General features: G+C 36.1%; 1 protein-coding gene across 1 annotated transcript in view; it reads right to left on the minus strand.

The window, feature by feature from the left end:
• vwdel (von Willebrand factor D and EGF domains-like) overlaps window positions 1-23,766 on the minus strand; it is a 34,962-nt gene that overhangs the window by 1,775 nt on the left and 9,421 nt on the right. Inside the window, exons 8-30 of the mRNA XM_048160328.1 lie at window positions 23,528-23,742; window positions 22,148-22,221; window positions 20,116-20,392; window positions 19,772-19,968; window positions 17,115-17,995; window positions 15,279-15,415; window positions 15,046-15,192; window positions 14,837-14,941; window positions 9,800-9,914; window positions 9,160-9,410; window positions 8,338-8,557; window positions 8,058-8,195; window positions 7,036-7,128; window positions 6,798-6,941; window positions 6,295-6,666; window positions 2,772-2,867; window positions 2,579-2,674; window positions 2,336-2,431; window positions 2,159-2,254; window positions 1,651-1,746; window positions 1,450-1,545; window positions 1,228-1,323; window positions 617-712 (exon numbers count right to left, since the gene is read on the minus strand). Coding sequence (XP_048016285.1) covers window positions 617-712; window positions 1,228-1,323; window positions 1,450-1,545; window positions 1,651-1,746; window positions 2,159-2,254; window positions 2,336-2,431; window positions 2,579-2,674; window positions 2,772-2,867; window positions 6,295-6,666; window positions 6,798-6,941; window positions 7,036-7,128; window positions 8,058-8,195; window positions 8,338-8,557; window positions 9,160-9,410; window positions 9,800-9,914; window positions 14,837-14,941; window positions 15,046-15,192; window positions 15,279-15,415; window positions 17,115-17,995; window positions 19,772-19,968; window positions 20,116-20,392; window positions 22,148-22,221; window positions 23,528-23,742 — 4,134 coding nt within the window. The remainder of the gene's footprint in view (window positions 1-616; window positions 713-1,227; window positions 1,324-1,449; window positions 1,546-1,650; window positions 1,747-2,158; window positions 2,255-2,335; window positions 2,432-2,578; window positions 2,675-2,771; window positions 2,868-6,294; window positions 6,667-6,797; window positions 6,942-7,035; window positions 7,129-8,057; window positions 8,196-8,337; window positions 8,558-9,159; window positions 9,411-9,799; window positions 9,915-14,836; window positions 14,942-15,045; window positions 15,193-15,278; window positions 15,416-17,114; window positions 17,996-19,771; window positions 19,969-20,115; window positions 20,393-22,147; window positions 22,222-23,527; window positions 23,743-23,766) is intronic.

A 23,766-nucleotide genomic window follows, 5' to 3' on the forward strand; every position in this document is an offset into this window, starting at 1 on the left:
ACTAGATCATCCACTGTGAAGGCCTCATCAACACGACAGCCAGTAGCACAGTTCCTCAACAAACCGTCCATACCGGCGTGATGAATACGATCCTCAACTGGATGGAACTGAAATAAATACTTTGAATGTTGCGATCCTATCAGATTTATGATAGCAACCTGAATCGTAACAAAGCACTGTTCGCCAGAGGAGAACTGGCCCCCCGACTAAGCCTGGTTTCTCCCAAGGTTTTTTTTTTTTCTCCATTTTAACACCTATTTGCCACTTGTTTGCCACCTGATGTCACCTGTTGGAGTTTGGGCTCCTTGCCGCTGTCGCCTTTGGCTTGCTTAGTCGGGGACACTTGACATTTGACTTGACATTTGATATTCAACAGTATTCTTGACATTTATTCAACAGTGCTTTGATCTGCCTGCATTGACACTATTCTTGAAGAGCTGCTGTGCAGCAAAAACTATGTACCAGTTATCAATGTAAAGCTGCTTTGATACAATCTGCATTGTAAAAAGCGCTATATAAATAAAGGTGACTTGACTTGACTTGACTAAAAAAGTTAAAAATGTAAAAACGCATAATAGGACCCCTTTAAGAGCATTTAGGATTCATCAGGACTTACGAGTTTGGCACTGCAGACCCTCCCATCCAGCTGGACAGTGGCAGGTGTTCGGCCCCACACACTCACCACCATTTTTACATTTCTGTAAACACGCCGCTACACATACAGACAAGACTATATGTTATGTTGCATGTATTTGATATTTCAAGACAAAGATTTGGTTAACAATAACAATGTGTACCAACAGAAATATTTATGTAGTACACAAAGTTTGGGGTCAGTAAGAACTTCTTTTTTAATTAATTTTTATCTTTAGAAAAGAAAGTAATACTATTATTCAGCAAGGATGCATTAAATGGATCAAAAGTGACAATAAAGACATTTATAATGTAACAAACGATTTCTATTACGATTTTCAAAATATTAAGCAGCACAAATGTTTTCAACACTGATAACAAGAAATGTTTTTAAAATGTTATAAATGTGTTTTAGAATAATTTCTGAAGGATCATGTGACACTGACTAAAGACTTAGTAATGATGCTGAAAATGTTTTAATATGTAATAAAATAGAAAAGTTATTTTACACAATATTTTTTCATAATATAACCATTTTTACTGTATTTTGATCACATAAATGCAGCCTTGATGACTAAGTCACAAATCTCTTACGGATGTTGCAAATCTCTCCTCTCCATCCAGATGGACAGGAACAGGTGTTTGGACCGACACACTTTCCGTTGTTCATGCACATGGGGTCACACACACCTAAACACAGCACATATAGTCCAAACATTTAATATGTTAGAATGCATGGTGGATGTAGAAACAAATCACAACAACAGAAATAAAACAATCTATATTCTGGAGAAAATAATACTAATGAACACTCACTTTTCTGGCATCTCTTCCCAGTGTATCCTTCAGGACAGGAGCACACGTTGTTTCTCATGCACTGGCCTCTGTTTTTACATGGAGGATTACACAGAGCTACAAAAATGACACACAGCTTAATTAATAATTACAATTAAGACCATTTATTAATTGTGCAGCATTGTTTACATGAAATAAAGATTTGCTATGAAACGGTTGTACCTATCTGGCACTGTGAACCATAGAAGCCACTAGGACAAGCGCAGATGTTTGGTTTGATACAAGTCCCTCCATTTAAACACACAGGTTTACAGTCGGCTGGGAATTAAAACAGGTAGGAAATGTATTATAATCACGTTTATTAAATATATTTTTGAAGACATTTAGTAGTTAAAGTCACCATGAAATCAAAATTTACAATTTTTTAATTAATGTGCCTTCATAATCTTTAATCAAATTGACTTCCTCTCCCTCTTCCGGCGACAACTCTTCTCTTCTTTGATGATGTGTTTACTGGTGCGAGGGCGGGACAACCTGTCACTCGCGTGAGATCGACCAATAGCAAACCACAACCATCCAACAATCCAATTAATTCCCGATGGACAAAATCAAGTACCGTCCCTCATTTTTTCTTGTTTGAGAACCCGTTTCACTTGGATATGTGTCACAACAGGGAAGAAAAGACTACCGCAACTTCCGTTTCAAGCTGACTTTAAGAATGAAAGCGCACCTGAGTTACATGTTGGTCCGTACCAGCCGGGTTTACACTTACAGACATCAGGCGACACACACTCTCCACCGTTTTCACAATGTCTGTTACACACCACTGAAAACACAAAGGCAATGACACAATCATTATGAACTAATTTCTTTGTATTTTTAAAATCACTTGGAAATGTCTGCTCACTAGTTTCACATCTTGGTCCCAAGTAGCCATATGGACAAGTGCAGTGATTTCTGGACAAACAGCGGCCACCATGTTGACAAGGCGGATCACAGCTGGCTGAGAGGCAAGATAAAAATGAGTAAATTTACATAATATCCTCTGAAACCCTCAATGCATATTATCTGGAGTCATATAGCAAAATGGTTAAACGTTCATGGATTTGTAACGGTTAGACTGGAGTAAGACACTAAAGATATGGTTTACCTTCCTCACAGGTGGGGCCGTTGTACCCTGCGGGACATTCACACACATTGGGCTTCACACACTTCCCTTTGTTCTTGCAGTCTGGTCGACAAACAGCTGACAAGACAAGATACATCTGGTGTGAGTTTGAAATTAGTCATAAAGACATATCAGAATCTTTCAAGCTAAATGAATGTCTTAGGCTGGGACTGACCAATGTGGCAGTTGTATCCAGTGTAACCCTCTTTACAGGTACAAGTGTTGGGCTGTGAGCACTCCATATTCTGACCACAAGGGTAACGACACATGGCTGTGCACACACACACACACACACACACACACACACACACACACACAGAGGCAATGTTTAAATTATGTTAACAAATGTTTTAGAAACATTCTATCAATAGTATTTAAAGGTGAACCTCACAATATATACACACACATATATATATAGCAAAAAATATATGAAGGCTCAGGGTAGAGTGAGTAAAAACGCCCCCTTGGGGTAAATTGCCCCCCCTACTGTTTTTCCCAAAATAACCACTAGATAAAGTCAAGATACATTTTTTTTTGTTGCTATGGACTGAGTTGACAAGAGTGATGTAGAAGTATCAAAGTCCCTTTAAGACAAGTCATTTCACTCGGCGGCCATCTTTGAAACGCCTCTCGGGCATCCTGGGCATCATGCAGCGCCAAAGCTGTTTGCCAAGCTTTCAATTAAATTTCATATTTTAAATTACCAATGAAATCTGACAACAACTGTCTCATAATTTTTTTTCCAAACGCTCGAATCATGACAAAAAAAACTGTATTTTTATGCTGGATCAAGCTAATGTGCATGCGCAGACCTAAATGCGCGTCTCTTGTGCCTCATCAAAGACTATAGAATAACACTTAACACGTCTTAAAGGGACTTTGGCCTCATTTCGAAGGCGCGCGTCTGACTGTTTCTATAGAAACCGTTTTAACGGCCGCTGCAGTGATGCTCTTTACCAGACGGCGATTGGCTCTTATTTAGAAGGCGGGACTTTCCGCCATATTGCCGTTACATTCTCCCATTCAAATAAGAGTGACACGTCTTGTGTTATTCTATAGTCTTTGGAAGTATTCACTGTGAAGCTTACACTGGCGACGTACCTGAGAGAAAATGAAAAATGGATCTAAATGGAAAATTAATCTAATTTTCAGCAATAAGAAAAAAAAAGTGTTTTAAAGCTTGCTGTTTTGCAGAACATCACAGTTATATATGATATGATAATAGTAAGGCCTGTAGTTAGGGAGTACATGTAAAAAAATTTTCAAACCTAGTCTGTGGGGTAAAACACTCCCAGGGTAGACTGGGTAAACCCAGCCTGATCTGCTGCATTTGATTTCGCCCGGCAACCCAGTTGGAAACCCGTACTTCATCTGCTGCATCTGTTACATTTTGCAGGAACCAATCACAGACTTACCACCTTTTGCTATTGGCTACAGAGCTTTTCTACTTGGGCAGGTATAACACGATGACGTCTCTCGCACGACCGTCAATCCTTCCTTTTAACCTCTCAACGTTAAGACTTCTTTAGTTTAGAAAATTGTGGGTGTAAATACTTTTCATGTTTTTTTTGCACAACCTGCAATCGCTCAATGCAGGTTCTGCAAAGCTGCACAACAATACAAACTAAGCCTGTCTGGAGTTTTCGCACGCTCTGCAAAGTACCACCTGGATCGTTGATCTGATTGGTTGAAGGACATCCATCGTGAATAATGCTCGTTGACACGCCTCTTGTGCAGTAGGAAATACATAGCAAACTCCCCAGACCAATGTTCAATTTTAAATTGAGCTTGGTCTGGTGATAACCAGACAACTCCCAGGGGGCATCGCTTCCCACTATCAACATGTTTACTTTACTTTATTTGTCCCTGTTAAGGGAAAATTGTCTTGGGCAATACAGGTAATGCTGCACAACAGAACACAACCATCAATAACAATCACACAATCATGTCCTTTGAATTTGAATTCAGCAGCCTTGTAGCCAGAGGAACAAAAGAATTCCTATAGCGGTTGTATCTAAACCTTGCAGTGCGGAACCGTCGACCAGATGGGAGTAATTCAAATTCAGGATAAAGTACATGAGATGGGTCCAGAGTCATTTTCCTAGCCTGGTTAAGAGCAATTTTGTTGAATAAGGGTTGATGATTGGGGTAAACCCCCAGAACTCAACTCGCCTGCTGAGCAGCGCCCCGGAAGTTAATTATTACAGGTTTGCATTACCTGTAACCTGTTCTGAACACCATCATTTGTTTTTCCATCAAATGTAATATAACTAGATGGTTGAATAAAAATATTAGGGCTTTACAGTATATTTAAAAAATTACCTCAAGTTAATATCAGCTAGCTAGTTAGCTAGCCAGTTAGCATCAGCTAACAATATTTTTCAAATAGGCTGATTTCAGCATGGTTAAATATTCATATTTATCTACTAGTATTTTGGCTTGTCTTTTTAATTTTAAGCTAAAACTGCTTGTACTCTGATTTTGCTGTAAATGTGTAAAGCAATTTGCTTTGTCAGAGTGGAGTGTGTGTATATAAAACTTTTTTTACTTGTATATTACTATTTTTGCCTTTTCCTGCTTTAAAGGTGCCATCGAATTGAAAATTGAATTTACCTCGGCATAGTTAAATAACAAGAGTTCAGTGCATGGAAATGACATACAGTGAATCTCAAACTCCATTGTTTCCTCCTTCTTATATAAATCTCATTTGTTTAAAAGACCTCCGAAGAACAGGCGAATCTCAACATAACACCGACTGTTACGTAACAGTCGGGATCATTAATATGTACGCCCCCAATATTTGCATATGCCAGACCATGATCGAGGCATTACACAAGGGCAGCCAGTATTAACATCTGGATCTGTGCACAGCTGAATCATCAGACTAGGTAAGCAAGCAAGAACAACAGCGAAAAATGGCAGATGGAGTGATAATAACTGACATGATCCATGATAACATGATATTTTTAGTGATATTTGTAAATTGTCTTTCTAAATGTTTCGTTAGCATGTTGCTAATGTACTGTTAAATGTGGTTAAAGTTACCATTGTTTCTTACTGAATTCACGGAGACAAGAGCCGTCGGCTATTTTCATTTTTAAACACTTGCAGTCAGTATAATTCATAAACACAACTTCATTCTTTATAAATCTCTCCAACAGTGTGTAATGTTAGCTTTAGCCATGGATCACAGCCTCAAACTCATTCAGAATCAAATGTAAACATCCAAATAAATACCATACTTACGCGATTAGACATGCTGCATGACGAACACTTTGTAAAGATCCATTTTGAGGGTTATATTAGCTGTGTGAACTTTGTTTATGCAATGATAGAGTCGAGAGCTCGGGAGGGGGTGGAGAGCATGAGCAATTAAAGGGGCCGCAGCCTGAATTGGCGCATTTCTAATTATGCGTCAAAATAGGCAGTTAAAAAAATTAATAAAAAAAAATCTAGGGGGTATTTTGAGCTGAAACTTCACAGACACATTCAGGAGACACCTTAGACTTATATTACATCTTGTAAAAAACTTTCGATGGCACCTTTAATATTTTTTTATTATATATATATATATATATATATATTGGTGTAAAATATGATGTAAAATATAAATTTCTTGCTTTTCTCATGAGTGTCAACTACTATAACAAACAACGTTTTATTTTGTTATTCCTCATTTATCAGGATAAACAGCTCACGTTTGCAGGTAATTCCATTTCCTCTATAGCCGTGTGGGCAGCTTCCACATCTGAAGGAACCAGAGGATGTGGCTTCACAAGGTACTCCAGAAAAACAGGGGGAGTCCGCACAGGTTCTGTTGTCCTCAGCATGTTCAGGGTTAAATTCTTCTTGATTCAGCTGCTCCCTGGTTGAGCTGCCTTTTGCTTTCGTATTGGTCCAGTCTAGGGTGTGTGTGGTGGTCTTCCTATCAACAGATGAGGTCCTCTTGGTGCTAAGAGGAGATCTTTCAGCTCCAACAGAAGGTTCTGCTGACTTCCTTGTAGAAGAAGGCATGGCCAAAGAGGAAGTGACATCAGAGAGTTTGTCACCCTCCCTCAATAGTATCTGCCCTGCAAGATAGTAAGGGTTAGAAAGTCAAGCCTGAAGAAGAATCTACAAAAACACAAAAGCTATGTATTCTTGTTCCTCTGTAATAATGTTGCTCGTAATGATAATGTTTGCATAAAGAAAAGCAACTGACTGTTTGCCGTCCTTGACGTGCATGTTTGTCCATTGCCATTGAGTCCAGAGGGACACGGACCACATACATAACCAGCAGATGTGTATGTGCTCTCAAAGCACTGGACTCCAGGATAACAGGGCCGACTGGCACACGGGCTCTGCCCTTCAGAGGGGTACATACATATTTACAGTCATCACATACTCACAACTGATACATATTAGAGTTGAAAAACAGTGTAATTATTTATTATTCCCACCTGGAACAAGCTTGGGTTTGAAGGAGCCGAGGTTAATCTCACTTTTTGAGGTAATTTCATGACTGTCTTCATCAGTTTTATCCACGGTCTTTTCTAAAAACAAAACAAATAAATAAATAAAAAGTTGAAATTTAATTATGACTGTATTTGTCATTATTTTGAATTATATAATAATTATGTCTTTTTATAGCATAATTTCAACTTTTTGTCATAATTTTGACTTTTTTGTCATAATTATGACTTTCTATCTTATCATTTCTACTTTTTGTCATAACTTGTCATAATTATTACTATAATTGTCAGTATATTTAGACTTTTTTGTCATAGCTATTACTTTTTATATCATAATTTTGACTTTGTTATAATTGTTTTTGTCATAATTTTGACTTTCGTCATAATTATGTCTTTTCAATTCACAATTTCTACTTTTTGTCATCATTGTTTTTTTTGTCATAATCTCGACATCTTAATTATGACCTGGTGTCTAATTATTTTGAATTTCTGTCATAATTATGACTTTCTCTGTCATAATTTACCAAAGCATGACTTTTCTTTCTTATGTGGTGGAAATGGGCTTCCATAGTACCAATTCTTTTGAATCAGTAAACTCATGGGTATAAACTCAGTAAACTCAATTATATAATGTTTAAAACCTAATTTACATGGTTAATATTACTGGACAGCCCCAAGATTAACATGCAAAGCATGACATTTTAATGTCAACACTGTTATTGTACACAAGAAATGTTTAAACAGGAGTAAACAACTAGTTTTAGTGCAATATCAGGTTATCATTACTTTCAGCAGTTAAAAAATGGATGGTGCTTGAGAAAGGGTTAAAATCAAGTAAAGTCAAAATTGACACAATTTAATTATATTGATTCTATTTCACTATTTCACGTTACTATTCATTCTGTTCCATGGGAAAAAAATGCTTTTGTAATATTTCCTCATAATGAAAAACATTCTCTGCTTGACTATTTGTTCATAAACCTAAAAGTAAGTATGAGATATGGGAGTACGGTTGCAGGTCGTCCCATCTCCAGTGAGGTATTCCGGACAGGGTCCACACACAAACGAGCCCATCGTATTTCTGCAGGAAACACCTGAGTAACATGGAGCTGATAAACATTCATCAATGTCCTCATCGCAGATTACACCTGTAGAGCACAGCAGCAGGAGGCTCTCAAACGTGATGAACAAATAACAACTACACCAATATTATATCAGATCCACTTCTACACAAATAGATTGTTTCTACAGTATTCTTTCAGGTGATCATGTAGCTTTAAGTGAAGTGACCTGTGAAGCCCTCTGGACAGTGGCAGGTAAAGGAGTTTAGTCCATCCACACATGTGCCCGAGAGGCATGGGTTTGACCTGCAGTCATCGACATCGACTTCACACCTGTCCCCCTCCAGACCAGCAGGACAGACACACAGGTATTCACCAGACCCCGGGGGGAAGTTAATGTTAGTCACACAGGATGCTCCATTCTGACAGTCACAGGGGTGAACTGACACCTGGGAAATGGAATATGCAACCATATATATAAATATAACATACTACTGTTTGGGGTTGGAAAGATTTTTTTTTTTAAGTTTTAGAAGTTGTTTTGGTCTTCAGTGTCACATGATCCTTCAGAAATCATTCTTATATGTTGACTTGCTGCTCAAGAAACATTTCTTCTTATTATCAATGTTGAAAACAGCTGTGCTGCTTATTTTTATGGAAACTGTGATTCCATTTTTGTCAGGATTCTTTGATGAATTGAAAGTTCAAAAGAACAGCATTTATTTGAAATAGAAAGCTTTTGTGACATTATAAATGTCTTTACTGTCAGTTTTGATCAATGCATCCTTCCTGAATAAAAGTATTAATTTCATATATTGTCATTTATATATAATAATTATTAAATTATTTATTGGCAATATATTATGAAACAGAGTTACACTGATCTAGTGATTCAGAAATGCTTTTGGAAGCCATTTGGCACCCCCCTGTGGACAACAATGGAGACACAAAATCATACTTCCAGTAGTCTACAGCATTCAGAATGATCCGTAAAAATTCAGGTGCAAAATTTGTAGAAGCAACATTTTACCAGATTGTTTCTAGAGCTCACCTTCACTGCTGCACGTGTCTCTGCATTACAGTCATCTGTTACAGCCAGTTCAAAGGTCATTGGTGTGGTGGACAGAGCTTTCCAGATGAGCAGGCCAGCTGGAGAAAGAACAGCGTCTCTGGGCCCTGACTTGAGCGTGAAGAGAACTGCAGACCCCTCTGGATCAGTGGCTGAGAACTGATAGACGAAATTCTCTCCATAGAATGTCTTCAGAATGAGCTGACCCGCGTGAAACGCCGGTGCCTCATTTTCTATGAACACACACAGAACATCAGAATAAGGACTATGACATGAGAACATCACTCAACATTATGTACATTGGAAAATACATACTGAATATAACAATATATAACTCAACATGACAAAACTGTATTTTCATTATTTATTGTGAACTTCTATGTAAGTGTGATATATAACTGTTGCAGGAGAGTAAAAATAACATGTTTATCTATAAAACAGCAAAAAAAAAAAAAAAAAAAATCAAACAGGACCAAGTGCTAAGCAAACATGCATCTTTATGGAAAAATATGGCCAAACATTACTCAGAGTCAACAATGAAGTCATATCAATATCAGAACTAGTAAGTTCTCCAGCTTTAGGAAATATAGGAAATAGGAAATAAAGACTGATATGAACATACTCTCAGCAATAGACCAGCCATACTTGGAAAGATCCGGTCTGCATGTCAGACACGGGCTGCTCAAGCTGTGATTCCCCTCCTCATAACACAGTCCGTCAATGTTACATGTTCTGTCCTGAGGGGATATTTAGGAAAAACTTTTTTTAAACTTTACATTACACAAACAAAGCAATCTGAACTAATATCATTAGGTTTTTGTGGTTGTTTAAATAAACCTCTTGCATGCTGTGGCAAGCAGGGCGAGGCCGAGAGACGTGGGAACGGAGCGAGGCCGTGGACGCGCCACACCGGCCTCGAGTCCCATGGAGGAGCTCCGGAAGAATAAAAGGAGGAGTGACGACAGTGGAAGACGAGAGAGGACCAGGCCTATGACTTTATGTTGTTGTTTTGTTTTAGTTTATGCGACAGTCGTCCAAGAGGGGCCGCCACTTTACTTTAGTTTTTTTTTTTTTTTTATGTTTTTATTATATTGAAGCTTGTTTCTGCTACTGAATAAGAAAAGAAAAAAAAAGAAAAGGTAATTCTGACTTTTTTTCTCAGAATTGCATGATATAAACTCGCAATTGCGAGTTATAAAGTCAGAATTGTGAGTTAAGTCAGTATTTTTTCCTCAGAATTGGACTTTATAACTCACAATTGCGATATTTCACAATACTGAGAAAAGTCAGAATTGCGAGTTTATAATGCGCAATTGTGAGTTTATATCTCACAATTCTGACATTATAACTTGCAATTTTGACTTTATTTCTTGCAATTTTAACTTTATTTCTCTTGTGTTTATATCTCACAATTCTGTCATTATAACTCACAATTGCGAGTTTATATCTCACAATTCTGACATTATAACTTGCAATTTTTACTTTATTTCTCGCAATTTTAACTTTATTTCTCGCAATTTTGTTTATATCTCACAATTCTGTCATTATAACTCACAATTGCGAATTTATATCTCACAATTCTGACATTATAACTTGCAATTCTTACTTTATTTCTCGCTATTTTAACTTTATTTCTCGCAATTGTGTTTATATCTCACAATTCTGTCATTATAACTCACAATTGCGAATTTATATCTCACAATTCTGACATTATAACTTGCAATTTTTACTTTATTTCTCGCAATTTTAACTTTATTTCTCGCAATTGTGTTTATATCTCACAATTCTGTCATTATAACTCACAATCGCGAGTTTATATCTCACAATTCTGACATTATAACTTGCAATTTTGACTTTATTTCTCGCAATTGTGTTTATATCTCACAATTCTGTCATTATAACTCACAATTGCGAGTTTATATCTCACAATTCTGACATTATAACTTGCAATTTTTACTTTATTTCTCGCAATTTTAACTTTATTTCTCGCAATTGTGTTTATATCTCACAATTCTGTCATTATAACTCACAATCGCGAGTTTATATCTCACAATTCTGACAGTATAACTTGAAATTTTGACTTTATTTCTCGCAATTGTGTTTATATCTCACAATTCTGTCATTATAACTCACAATTGCGAGTTTATATCTCACAATTCTGACAGTATAACTTGAAATTTTGACTTTCTCACAATTTTAACTTTATTTCTCGCAATTGTGTTTATATCTCACAATTCTGTCATTATAACTTGCAATTTTGACTTTATTTCTCGCAATTGTGTTTATATCTCACAATTCTGTCATTATAACTCACAATCGCGAGTTTATATCTCACAATTCTGACATTATAACTTGCAATTTTGACTTTATCTCTCACAATTTTAACTTTATTTCACGCAATTGTGTTTATATCTCACAATTCTGTCATTATAACTCACAATTGCAAGTTTATATCTCACAATTCTGACATTATAACTTGCAATTTTGACTTTATTTCTCGCAATTGTGTTTATATCTCATAATTCTGTCATTATAACTCACAATTGCAAGTTTATATCTCACAATTCTGACATTATAACTTGCAATTTTGACTTTATTTCTCGCAATTGTGTTTATATCTCACAATTCTGTCATTATAACTCACAATTGCAAGTTTATATCTCACAATTCTGACATTATAACTTGCAATTTTAACTTTATTTCACGCAATTGTGTTTATATCTCACAATTCTGTCATTATAACTCACAATTGCAAGTTTATATCTCACAATTCTGACATTATAACTTGCAATTTTGACTTTATTTCTCGCAATTGTGTTTATATCTCACAATTCTGTCATTATAACTTGCAATTTTGACTTTATTTCTCGCAATTGTGTTTATATCTCACAATTCTGTCATTATAACTCACAATTGCGAGTTTATATCTCACAATTCTGACATTATAACTTGCAATTTTGACTTTATCTCTCGCAATTTTAACTTTATTTCACGCAATTGTGTTTATATCTCACAATTCTGTCATTATAACTCACAATTGTGAGTTTATATCTTGCAATTCTGAGGAAAGAAGTCAAAATTGTGAGATAAAAAGTCGTAATTGCCTTTTTTATTTAGTAGCAGAAACAAGCTTTCAAACAAAATATTATTATCAAAGTAATGTTGACCGTTCGCCAGTTCCTGCCTCCTCCTTCTCTGAGCTTTTAACATCATTACACATGCTTATCACAAACATTTCTTGCTGAATTTAACTGTAGAGTGTGAGAAAGCCCCGGTTTTAGAGAACTGAACAACGCTAGCTTAGGGCTGGACAATAATTCAATATCAATATATATCGCGATATAATTTTTTTCGATAACGGTGATATGATTTTTAAACACATTTCCGGTATTTCGATATATACATTACAACATTTCTCACTGACTTGAGGCGCAGCCGTTAGAAAGAGCAGAACGCGATTGGCCATTGGCGTGATGACGTACACCACAGAGACACGCAGCTATCAGCCAGTGCTCAGCATTAATATGGTTTGTTTAAAATAGCAACATGGAAAACAGACAGACAGAGTTCAGATAATGTATGTTTCAGTCGATGGATGCGCAAAACGTTACAACAACGATAATCAAAAAGCGTGGACAAAACAGTCACTCTTTGTAAACTGTTAACAGCTAGTGCCGTATGCTCTAATGTCCAGTCATTTACGCCGTCATCACCCGGATGTTGATAGCGCGCGAGCGCAGGTGAGACCTGAACAGCACACGATGCTATCTGTTTAAACTAAACTCATTTAAGCTTTGCTGATTTAAACCTTCAAGAACAAGACGCGAAAGAGAACTCGCACGCGCCGTGAGAAGATTTGTGTGCGCTCATCCGAAGCGCGCGCACGCTTATTTCAGTCAGCATGCAAATACTGAGTTCTCTTTCAAGTCTTGCGCTTCGGCGGACAAATTCATACATAAATTAAGTCAACATGCCCGTCTTGGCGAGTATCCTAGCAAACATAGTCAGTTATGTCTTAAGTGAACGTATAACAGTCGAGAAAGACATCGCATGTGTAACAGTATATGTAGCTACTGGATCGTAACGTTACATGTCTTAAAGGGAAAAAAACTATTCCTGCTGCCTGTTTTTAATGTTAAATCAAACAACAAATAACAAAGAAATCACTCACTGCTCTTGACTGAATAGTTTTTGTAACTTCAATAATGATTCATCTTTATTTATTTTATACAGTAAAGATAATATGCAGTGTTATTTTATATTTGATGTACCTGAAATCTACTGTTAGATACCTGAAAACCTGAAAAGCACTATTTTATTTTATTTGAATATTTGCTTTATTGTACTTATTTGTGATGTACTTATTTGCTTGTAGTTTGATCGTTTGTTCTTATTTTCTTTATTTTTATTTGACAGTAGTCTTATTTTTAGGGTCACGGTTTCGGTACAGTTCGGTATGTGCCGAACTGTACCAAAACTGTGACCCTAAAACCATAATACGAACCGAACCATGAGAATTTTGAACCATTGCACCCCTAGTGTCATCAACACTCAACAATGTCCCTGCCCCAGCAATGTTTTTGTTGTTTCTCACTGTTTTTTTCTGTTTTTACTGTTCACAATCTTTATCTTGGCCGAAGCACTTTTGTTTTAATCTATATTAAGGATGATAAAATCAGCCTACGTTATAGTTTAATGTTAAAGATATTAATATTACAAAAGTGAGTGAGTCTTATGTTTATTTTTTATGTTTGTATGAAGGCTAAATACAAATAAAAGCTGAACATACATTTATTTCTACTGTTTTTATATCTAAAATATTACATAGTTTTATAGGAAGAGATTTCATAGATTTGGCAAATTCATTTTTCAGACATTATGGCCGTTCTTGGCAGTTTTTCTGAGGCTATTATATAGTTCATATCGATATCGGAATTATATCGTATCGACCGAAATTAAAAATTATATCGTGATATAAATTTTGGCCATATCGTCCAGCCCTACGCTAGCTTTGTTTGACTGATCTTGACCTGAAATTATTTTGCTGTACATAATTACAAGGCTGAATGTGAAATAGTTTCCTGTATTCAAAAAGTCTAAGTACACATAATGACAAATGATGAACAGTGTATGTAAACATTTCAAGATAAAACGTGCACTGAATCTGGGTCAACTGATCAAAAAGAAGTTTAAAGGAACACCATTTAAACAAATTACAAACAGATCATGGTGGAACATATGTTTTTTTTTTTTTTTTTTGAGAAATGGTTTACAGTAATGTACTCTACCATTAAAAAATTGGGGTTGTCAGATATTTTAAAGTTTTTGAAAGAAGTATCAAATGCTCACCAAGGACGTATTTATTTATTGTGAAAGATTATTAAGGATTAATTTCGTTAAAAAATCTTACTGACCTCAAACTTTAGAACGGCAGTGTAGCTACATGGAAAACACAGCAGATACAGACTTTATACTTTGTGTGAGTGTGTTTTTTTTTTGTCTTATCAACTTATTGATCTTGTTCTGGATACCTAGATGGACTTTATTAATTAAATATCTCTGAATTTGGCAGTCATTTGTAATTAATAGGACCTGGCCATACAATAAGAGTTCTGCATCCAAACCAAAAGAGAACTGAATGAGAATGGATAGCACAGACCTTTAGGGTGCAGATAACCGAGGTGCTGACTGTACAAATCTGACATGTGCCGTCAAAAAGAGTCAGTATCTTCGCATTGCTGAAGCTGTGTCCATCATTAGACACCTAGAAGACAGATAAACAAATAAATAAATGTCATTTTCCATACGTTTTAATAGTTTTACACAATAGTTTATAGCTCAATCACACAGTAATGAGTGACAAACTACTTTGATTTGCCAGCGCAAGACTGGTTGGTGTGCAGTGGTGGAGGATTGTGGGTCGTCCACAGGGAGCTGGCACTCTAATGAGGACGAACTCTGGAAGGAGGCGGGCACCAACCGAGCATCATCCAAAGACCATTCACCATTTACTATCTATGTAGACAGAACAATATGTATTCAGGTTAATAATCATTTATCTTCAGGCTCAATTTAATGCTTGAGTGGCAATGTGCTGTCACCTTTTCCTTCACAACTTCACACTTGAGCTTGTAGGACTTTTTAAAGCCTTGACCAAGAACCCTAACAGAGGAACAGATGCCATAACGGACATCACACAGTCCTCCGTTCTCCAGTTCTGTGATCTCTGGAGTCTCGTCTGCATCAGGAAAACAGATTAGCTGGCTAAAAACAAATGAAATGCACACCAAAGTCTTCTGGATCAACAAACATTTCCATTTACTCATATGCAAATACTTAGCAATGATTTTACAAAAATAAAATTGTAAAATCCCATTCTAGGCCACGAAGAGATAATCATTTTGACATTTTTTGTTTTTCTTCTCCACTTTTATTCCTTAGAATAAGTAATTGATGCATAACATATCCATGAATTAAAAAAAAAATCATGATTTCAGGAAGGATGTTACGGAAGAGGATTAGGGCCAAGCAATAATAAAAAAATAAAACCATCTCGAGATTAAAGTTGTTAAATTTCTAGAAAAAAGTTGAGATAAAATGTTGAGAATAAACTCATTAAATTACGAGAAAAAAGTCATTAAATTATGAGAACAAATTCGTTAAATTATGAGAAAAAAGTCGTTAAATTATGAGAACAAATTCGTAATTTAACATTCATAATTTAATGAGTTTGTTCTGGTAGTTTAATGACTTTTTTCTCGAAATTTAACGAGTTTATTCTCAACATTTTATCTCGACTTTTTTCTCGTAATTTAATGACTTTATTCTCAACATTTTATCTCGACTTTTTTCTCAAAATGTAATGACTTTTTTCTCAACATTTTATCTCGACTTTTTTCTCGAAATTTAACGACATTTTTCTCATAATTTAACGAGTTTGTTCTGGTAATTTAACAACTTTTTTCTCGAAATTTAACGAGTTTATTCTCAACATTTTATCTCGACTTTTTTCTCGTAATGACTTTATTTTCAACATTTTATCTCGACTTTTTTCTCAAAATTTAATGACTTTTTTCTCAACATTTTATCTCGACTTTTTTCTCGAAATTTTACGAAATTTTTCTCATAATTTAACGAGTTTGTTCTGGTAATTTAACAACTTTTTTCTCGTAATTTAACGAGTTTATTCTCAACATTTTATCTCGACTTTTTTCTCAAAATTTAATGACTTTATTCTCAACATTTTATCTCGACTTTTTTCTCGAAATTTAACAACATTTTTCTCATAATTTAACGAGTTTGTTCTGGTAATTTAACGACTTTTTTCTCGAAATTTAACGAGTTTATTCTCAACATTTTATCTCAACTTTTTTCTCAAAATTTAACAAGTTTTTTCTCGAAATTTAACAGCTTTAATCTCGAGATGGTTTTATTTTTTTATTATTGCTTGGCCCTAATCCTCTTCCGTAGAATGTATAAAGAGAAGAGTATATTTTAGGGGCTGTAACTGGTCACATTTTTTGCCGACCTTTCTGACATCCCTAGTTCACTAGTTCATTTTAAATAAATATCATGTGACATTTAAATAAATAATAATCGTTAATTGAAATAAACCTGAGATAAAATAAAATGTAAACAAAATGTAGACAAAAGCACTAAACAAAATTACTAAAAACTAAACTAAATTTAAAATTAAAAATGAAAGCTAATTAAAAATACTAATAAATACTATAATAGTATATAAATAATACTACTTTTTTTTTAAAAAGTACAAATATTCCATGCAGCCTCTCAATTAATGTGAGATCATAAAACCTGTATTCGTGATAATTATTAAAGCAAAATGCTGTTTAAAATCATTTTAGATTGAGTATAGCATATCCCAGTGCAGGACATGTGAACAATTATATAAACTACCCAAATATACATACACCCACCAGACACCTGGCTGCAATCATATGAGCCAAATCCAGGGAAGCACGAGCAGCCCCACTCTGTGCACTGTCCATTCCCGCTACACAGGCTCGGGCATCTGAGGGAAGCCAGAACATCCTGGTTCTCCTTTCTCCTGCCAACATCCTCTACCACCCTCCTCTCACACTCATTCTGCAGGAGGGGCACAGTGGCTCCTATCCAGGCCTGATCGTCCTTTAGTTGTTGGTCTATCACACACATTTCCAATGCCTGTTCCAGCATCTCTGCCAGGAGACGCCCACAACCCAATCCCACCGTGGAGTTCCTCAGCGTTCCCTCGCAGAGCCGCCGAACCTCGGATTCCGTCAGGCCTGACTCAGTAGGCCAGGATGGTACCAGCGGTTCAGGTGAAATCGATGAAGAATGGTCCTCTGGGAAATTATATGTTGACTCCTTCAGGTCTGACTGGTGTGGAGATGATCTGGAGTGGTAATATCCACCTTGACGTCTGCTTCGATTTATGACACGTCTCTGAGTTTGGGATCTCTGTGGGTTTAGAACACGTCTTTGACTCTGGGATCTTTGGGGATTCATAACGCGTCTCTGAATTTGGGATCTCTGAGGATTTGTTCTGCTTCCCTGCTCTGGACGGTGTTGGGTGGGCCTGGACGTCTCTCTATGAAGTTGCATAGACCTGATGTACTCAGCTGTTACATCCAAAGTAGGGATGATGGAAGGAGATTGGACACGGGTAGAGGAAGAACACCTGGAGGAAACGGTAGACTGGGGCGATGCTCCACTGGTTGACTGGTGTTTCTCTTGTTGACAATGGCAGTACTCGTGGAGACTGGAGTTGCTTTCATAGATGGGGATCTTGTCAAACAAGCTGGTACTGGGTGCCAACCTGGTTTTAATGAAGCATAATGATCCATATTGAGGAGGGATGCACAACAAATCAGCACCATATCGGTTATTATTTTATCGATAGATACTGGATATACACTACTGTTTAACCCTTTCGAGCGTGAGTTTAAAATATTCTAACTGTCCCCCCAGAGTAAGTTTTTTTTAGGCGACCGTTATTTTAGAACGTTTGCCTTTAATGTTTCCATAGCGACGCGTCATGCGTGTCACGAGCGCTGAGCGCAGCCACAATAACACTGTATGACAGGTGGATCGCTATTATTTTGTTTTTCCTTGTTTATTTAAAATATTCACAAACTTGCTTACCATGTTATCAACTATCTGATATTCCGATCCTCAAATATATGTAAGTGAGTGTGTTTTGTCGTTTAAAAGCCTTTATAAATGATCTTTATCTTGATCTATAACGCGAGATGGGCGCCGCCATCTTAGTTTGCCCCGCAGTTTGCAGAGTCCTGTCAGTCGGATTTACAGCAAGTGAATTCATCATTTTCTCCCGAAATATATGCAAGTAAGTGGCTGGTGAACTGGAAGAATAATAGAGTAAACTTTGTAGTTACTTAGGCCCATTATGTGTGTGTGTCTGATATGAATAAATGTTGGCAAATTGTATATGAATGGATTGTTATTACTCCTTCCACTGATGTCTGACATCAGTGTGTATTTTATAACTCTAAATATATTGTTTTAATGGTGCTTATGCATATTTAAATGTCTGAAACCTTAAAAGAAACATTATGTGGCTGAAAACACTGCATAGTTGTGATATATGACAAGAGCTGCGCGCGTCCGTCTCTCAGCCAAAGCGCGAAAGAGCAGTTTGAATCTGGCAGTTATGTGACGTCGCTGAACGTTCGAAATCCCATATGTGGGACCGTACGCCCAGGGGCACTGAAATAAAAATCCCATATGTGGGACCGTACCGCTCAAAGGGTTAAAGGTATGGGGAAAGTATTTTTTTATTTTTAAAGTAAAATAAATACTTTTTTTCAGCAAGGATGTATTAAATTGATCAAAAGTGGCATTAAAGACTGGCATTTTTACAAAATATTGACAGATTGAAAGACAAAAGGTTCAAATTAATTGATTTGTAAGCTACTTACATATATATTACACACAAGGAAGTTTTTATAATAACGTTATAATACTTATTTAATGATATAATTATGTTTCTACTTATTTTTTATATAGGCCCAAACATTTAAATGGTGGCTGTCATAAAACGGATTTATACATTCAATACTGAAGCATATGTTATGTACAAATACAATGAATATGCAATAGCCTATAGTGCACATATTTAGCAAAATTGTCCTCTCTAAGTTCATTTTCTGTAGCTGACTAATGAGTTTTTGGACATTAAATGGCTTTTCTGAGGTAAACATGAAGGTAAATGTGACATTTTTATAAGCTGTTTTATCGACGCCCTTCCACAGTTGAAAATTGATCGATCACATGTGACATGATACGGATTCCGGTAAGTTGTATTGTATCTATAAAAATGACTTTGAATGTTCATTCATGTTTATGTTGTGTTGTAACTAGTAAAGAGGGAGATATTATTAGTTCACGTGCGCTTTGCTTGAACTGAAGCGCCACAGAGTGCCAAGAAAGATCACGACAGCTCGAGATACGTCTACGGACTCCAGTCTATTTGAAAGTAGTCCAATTTCGATTCTTGTGAGGATAAAGCGACTAGTTAGCAGGTATGTATTACACTTTTAATATTGAACTAATTCAAGAGGATGAGTCTCACCTCCATGCGTTGATAAAAGAGGTGCTGTCCTCCACAGTCTCTCCACCCTCTTTGTGGAAGTCATTCATTGGCTGTCCATCAAAGGTTCCACACAGGCCTTCAGTGTGGCCTTGATCAGATCCCGGGGCCCTTGCAGTCAGACTCATTCCCCAGTCAGCCACATCCGCACGCACAAATGCCCCAGACAAGAACATAATCTGGACCAAAAAAAGGCTTATATTTATGGACTAAACTGTGGGTATAATGCAACTCTATTATCTTGAACATATTCTGGTCATCATGTTTATCAAAATTTGCAAGAAATAATCAAAAATGCATACTAATATGCACCTAATATCACTCACAGTGACTTTGCGGCCCTGGTAGGACTCAGTTACACGGATGCCACTCTTTAACAGATCTCCATTCTTCACAGAGAGACGTGGTTTTGTCTCTCCCACCAGCCCGTTACACATGTCATAAGTGACCACATAACTACCGTCCCTGGCTGCAAAGCCACAGACACACGAGGTGGGATGGGCGGTCATGCCGGCACATTCCCACTGTCGCACATGCACCTCAAACGGCCGAGCAGTGCTCCTGTACAGTACAAAGGTGCCTATCTGGTAGTTATCATACCTCCTGTGAACAAACAAACAATATTAAATTCAATTCTCACTGCATTTGCATTTATAAATTCATTTGGTGATTCCACATCAAAAAGTGTTTTTAAAGAGGACTTATTATGCCCTTTGACAAAGTCTTGATTTTGTTTTTGAAGTCTACTAGAATAGCTTTTAAAGGTCCCGTTTTTCGTGGTTTTTTGAAGCTTTGATTGTGTTTATAGTGTGCAATATAACATGTGTTCATGTTTCGCGTGTAAAAAAACAGTATTTTTCACATAATTTACTTATCTGTATACCGCTGTTTCCACTGTCATAAAAACGGGCTGATGACTTCCTTGTTCTATGAAGTCCCTCCTTCAGAAATACGTAACGAGTTCTGATTGTGCCAGCGGTTCCTGTGTTGTGATTAAACATGTCTTTAATTTTACCCTATCAATTTGAGCCGGAATCAGACCCGGTGATTGGACTACGGGATGAAAATAACAGCGTTTCGACGACATGGCGACAAACACACTCTACAAACGCAACTCTTGTGTATTCATGTGGGCGGAGGTTAGTCAAAAAACTGTTTTAGTGACGTCATTAAAGAAGGAAGTAGAGGGATGTAGTCCAAACTGGCCGTTCGATGTAGGCGACTTCTGTTAAATAAAATATCTCGCTTGGCATTGAACTTTGAGCTTTAAAATTTTACAGATTTTATTTATACTCTAACAACAACATTACACACTAACTAAAGTTTGAAACATGGGATCACGAAGAACGGGACCTTTAATGCTTGAAAGTTCAAAAACCACATTATTTTTCACATTTTACATTGTTGCAGCACCTCTCTTCCCAGTCTGTCAGTAACACTGTTTAGAAAAGTCCCTCCTTCTGAAAAGCGCAGTGCGCACTGATTGGTCAGCTGTGTGTTGTGATTGGTAAACTGCTTAGAGCGCGTTTCGGAAATGTCATGCCCTTAACATAACTTTGACTTTCAATACACTACTAACGCAACTCAACCAGGCTTTGCCCCTTTTTTATTTTGCATATGCCTTGGATGAGAATTATTTAGAAGAGGAATATTGTGACACGATCCTCAACTGAACCACAACGCAGCCCTGAAGTATCAGCAGAGATCGAGTCAACTAGATCATCCATTGTGAAGCCAGTAGCACAGTTCCTCAACAAACCGTCCATACCGGCGTGATGAATACGATCCTCAACTGGATGGACAAAGCACAGTTCGCCAGAGGAGAACTGGCCCCCTGACTAAGCCTGGTTTCTCCCAAGGTTTTTTTCTCTCCATTTTAACACCTATTTGCCACCTGTTTGCTACCCGATGTCACCTGTTGGAGTTTGGGCTCCTTGCCGCTGTCGCCTTTGGCTTGCTTAGTCTGGGACACTTGACATTTGACTTGACATTTGATATTCAACAGTATTCTTGACATTTATTCAACAGTGCTTTTGATCTGCCTGCATTGACACTATTCTTTAAGAGCTGCTGTGCAGCCAAAATTATATACCAGTTATCACTGTAAAGCTGCTTTGATACAATCTGCATTGTAAAAAGCGCTATATAAATAAAGGTGACTTGACATGAATGTTCCCAAAAGAAAACTCAAGACTACAATCAAGGTGTTTCGGGGAGTTCAGAAACACCTTTTTCATGCTCAAATAGCAACATTAAACACTAAAGAAAATTGAAAATGTAAATATATATATATATATAGGTCCTCTTTAATACGTCAACTTTTATTATTAGACTATAGTTTGAGTGTAGAGTTTTTACCTGCCATCAAATGTAATGATGTGAGGATCTGTAAAAGAGTAACAGTGAGCAGAGGGAACATCCTTCACAAGAATCTGGGAAGAACAAGTATATGTATACATATGAATACAAAAATATCGTATAAATATATAATTTATAGTATTATATAGTATTATTTATTCATAAATGTTTTACCTAGCTTTCTAAAGATGCATTTACAAGATTACAAAAACAACAAGGCATTTGATTTTATACATACTACATATGAATATGTTTACATAGTGTCAGGACAATTACTTATTAATATATATATTAATATTACAATTAATATATATATATATACAGTACAGTCCAAAAGTTTGGAAACACTAAGATTTTTAATGTTTTTAAAAGAAGTTTCGTCTGCTCACCAAGGCTACATTTATTTAATTAAAAATACAGTAAAAAACAGTAATATTGTGAAATATTATTACAATTTAAAATAACTGTGTACTATTTAAATATATTTGACAAAGTAATTTATTCCTGTGATGCAAAGCTGAATTTTCAGCATCGTTACTCCAGTCTTCAGTGTCAGAAATCCTTCAGAAATCATTCTAATATGCTGATTTGCTGCTCAATAAACATTTATGATTATTTTCAATGTTGAAAACAGTTGTGTACTTTTTTTTTCAGGATTCCTTGATGAATAGAAAGTTCAAAAGAACCGCATTTATCTGAAATACAAAGCTTCTGTAGCATTATACACTACCGTTCAAAAGTTTGGGGTCAGTAAGAATTTTTATTTTTATTTTTTTGAAAAGAAATTAAAGAAATGAATACTTTTATTCAGCAAGGATGCATTAAATCAATCAAAAGTGGCAGTAAAGACATTTATAATGTTACAAAAGATTAGATTTCAGATAAACACTGTTCTTTTGAACTTTCTATTCATCAAATAATCCTGAAAAAAAATATTGTACACAAATATTTTGTACAATTGTACACATTAAATGTTTCTTGAGCAGCAGATCAGCATATTAGAATGATTTCTGAAGGATCATGTGACACTGAAGACTGGAGTAATGATGCTGAAAATTCAGCTTTGCCATCACAGGAATAAATTACATTGTGAAATATATTCAAATAGAAAACAGTTATTTTAAATTGTAATAATATTTCACAGTATTACTGTTTTTACTGTATTTTTAATTAAATAAATGTAGCCTTGGTGAGCAGACGAAACTTCTTTTAAAAACATTAAAAATCTTAGTGGTTCCAAACTTTTGGACTGTACTGTATATATATATATATATATATATATATATATATATATATATATATATATATATATATATATATATATATATACCATATATAAAAATATACAATATACTGCATATATAATCAAAGAAGGCTGACCTGCACACTTTGAGGAGCGTACCCATTCCACAGGAAGTTGGTGCTGATTATAGGTTTGATGTGTATTTCTGTGCTTCTGTCTCCATCTTTCCATAAATCAGTCACTGCACTGTAGTGCACAGATGCTTGGCTACAGAATCCATTATGACAAGGGGTTTGAAACAGCTCAACCTTACAGGAGGACAGGACTAAATCAACACCCAGGTCTTTCTCATCTGCCACAGGAGACAAATCTTCTT

This window comes from Megalobrama amblycephala, linkage group LG16 (assembly GCF_018812025.1).
Source record: "Megalobrama amblycephala isolate DHTTF-2021 linkage group LG16, ASM1881202v1, whole genome shotgun sequence".
In the NCBI taxonomy this organism is placed as follows: Eukaryota; Metazoa; Chordata; class Actinopteri; order Cypriniformes; family Xenocyprididae; genus Megalobrama; species Megalobrama amblycephala.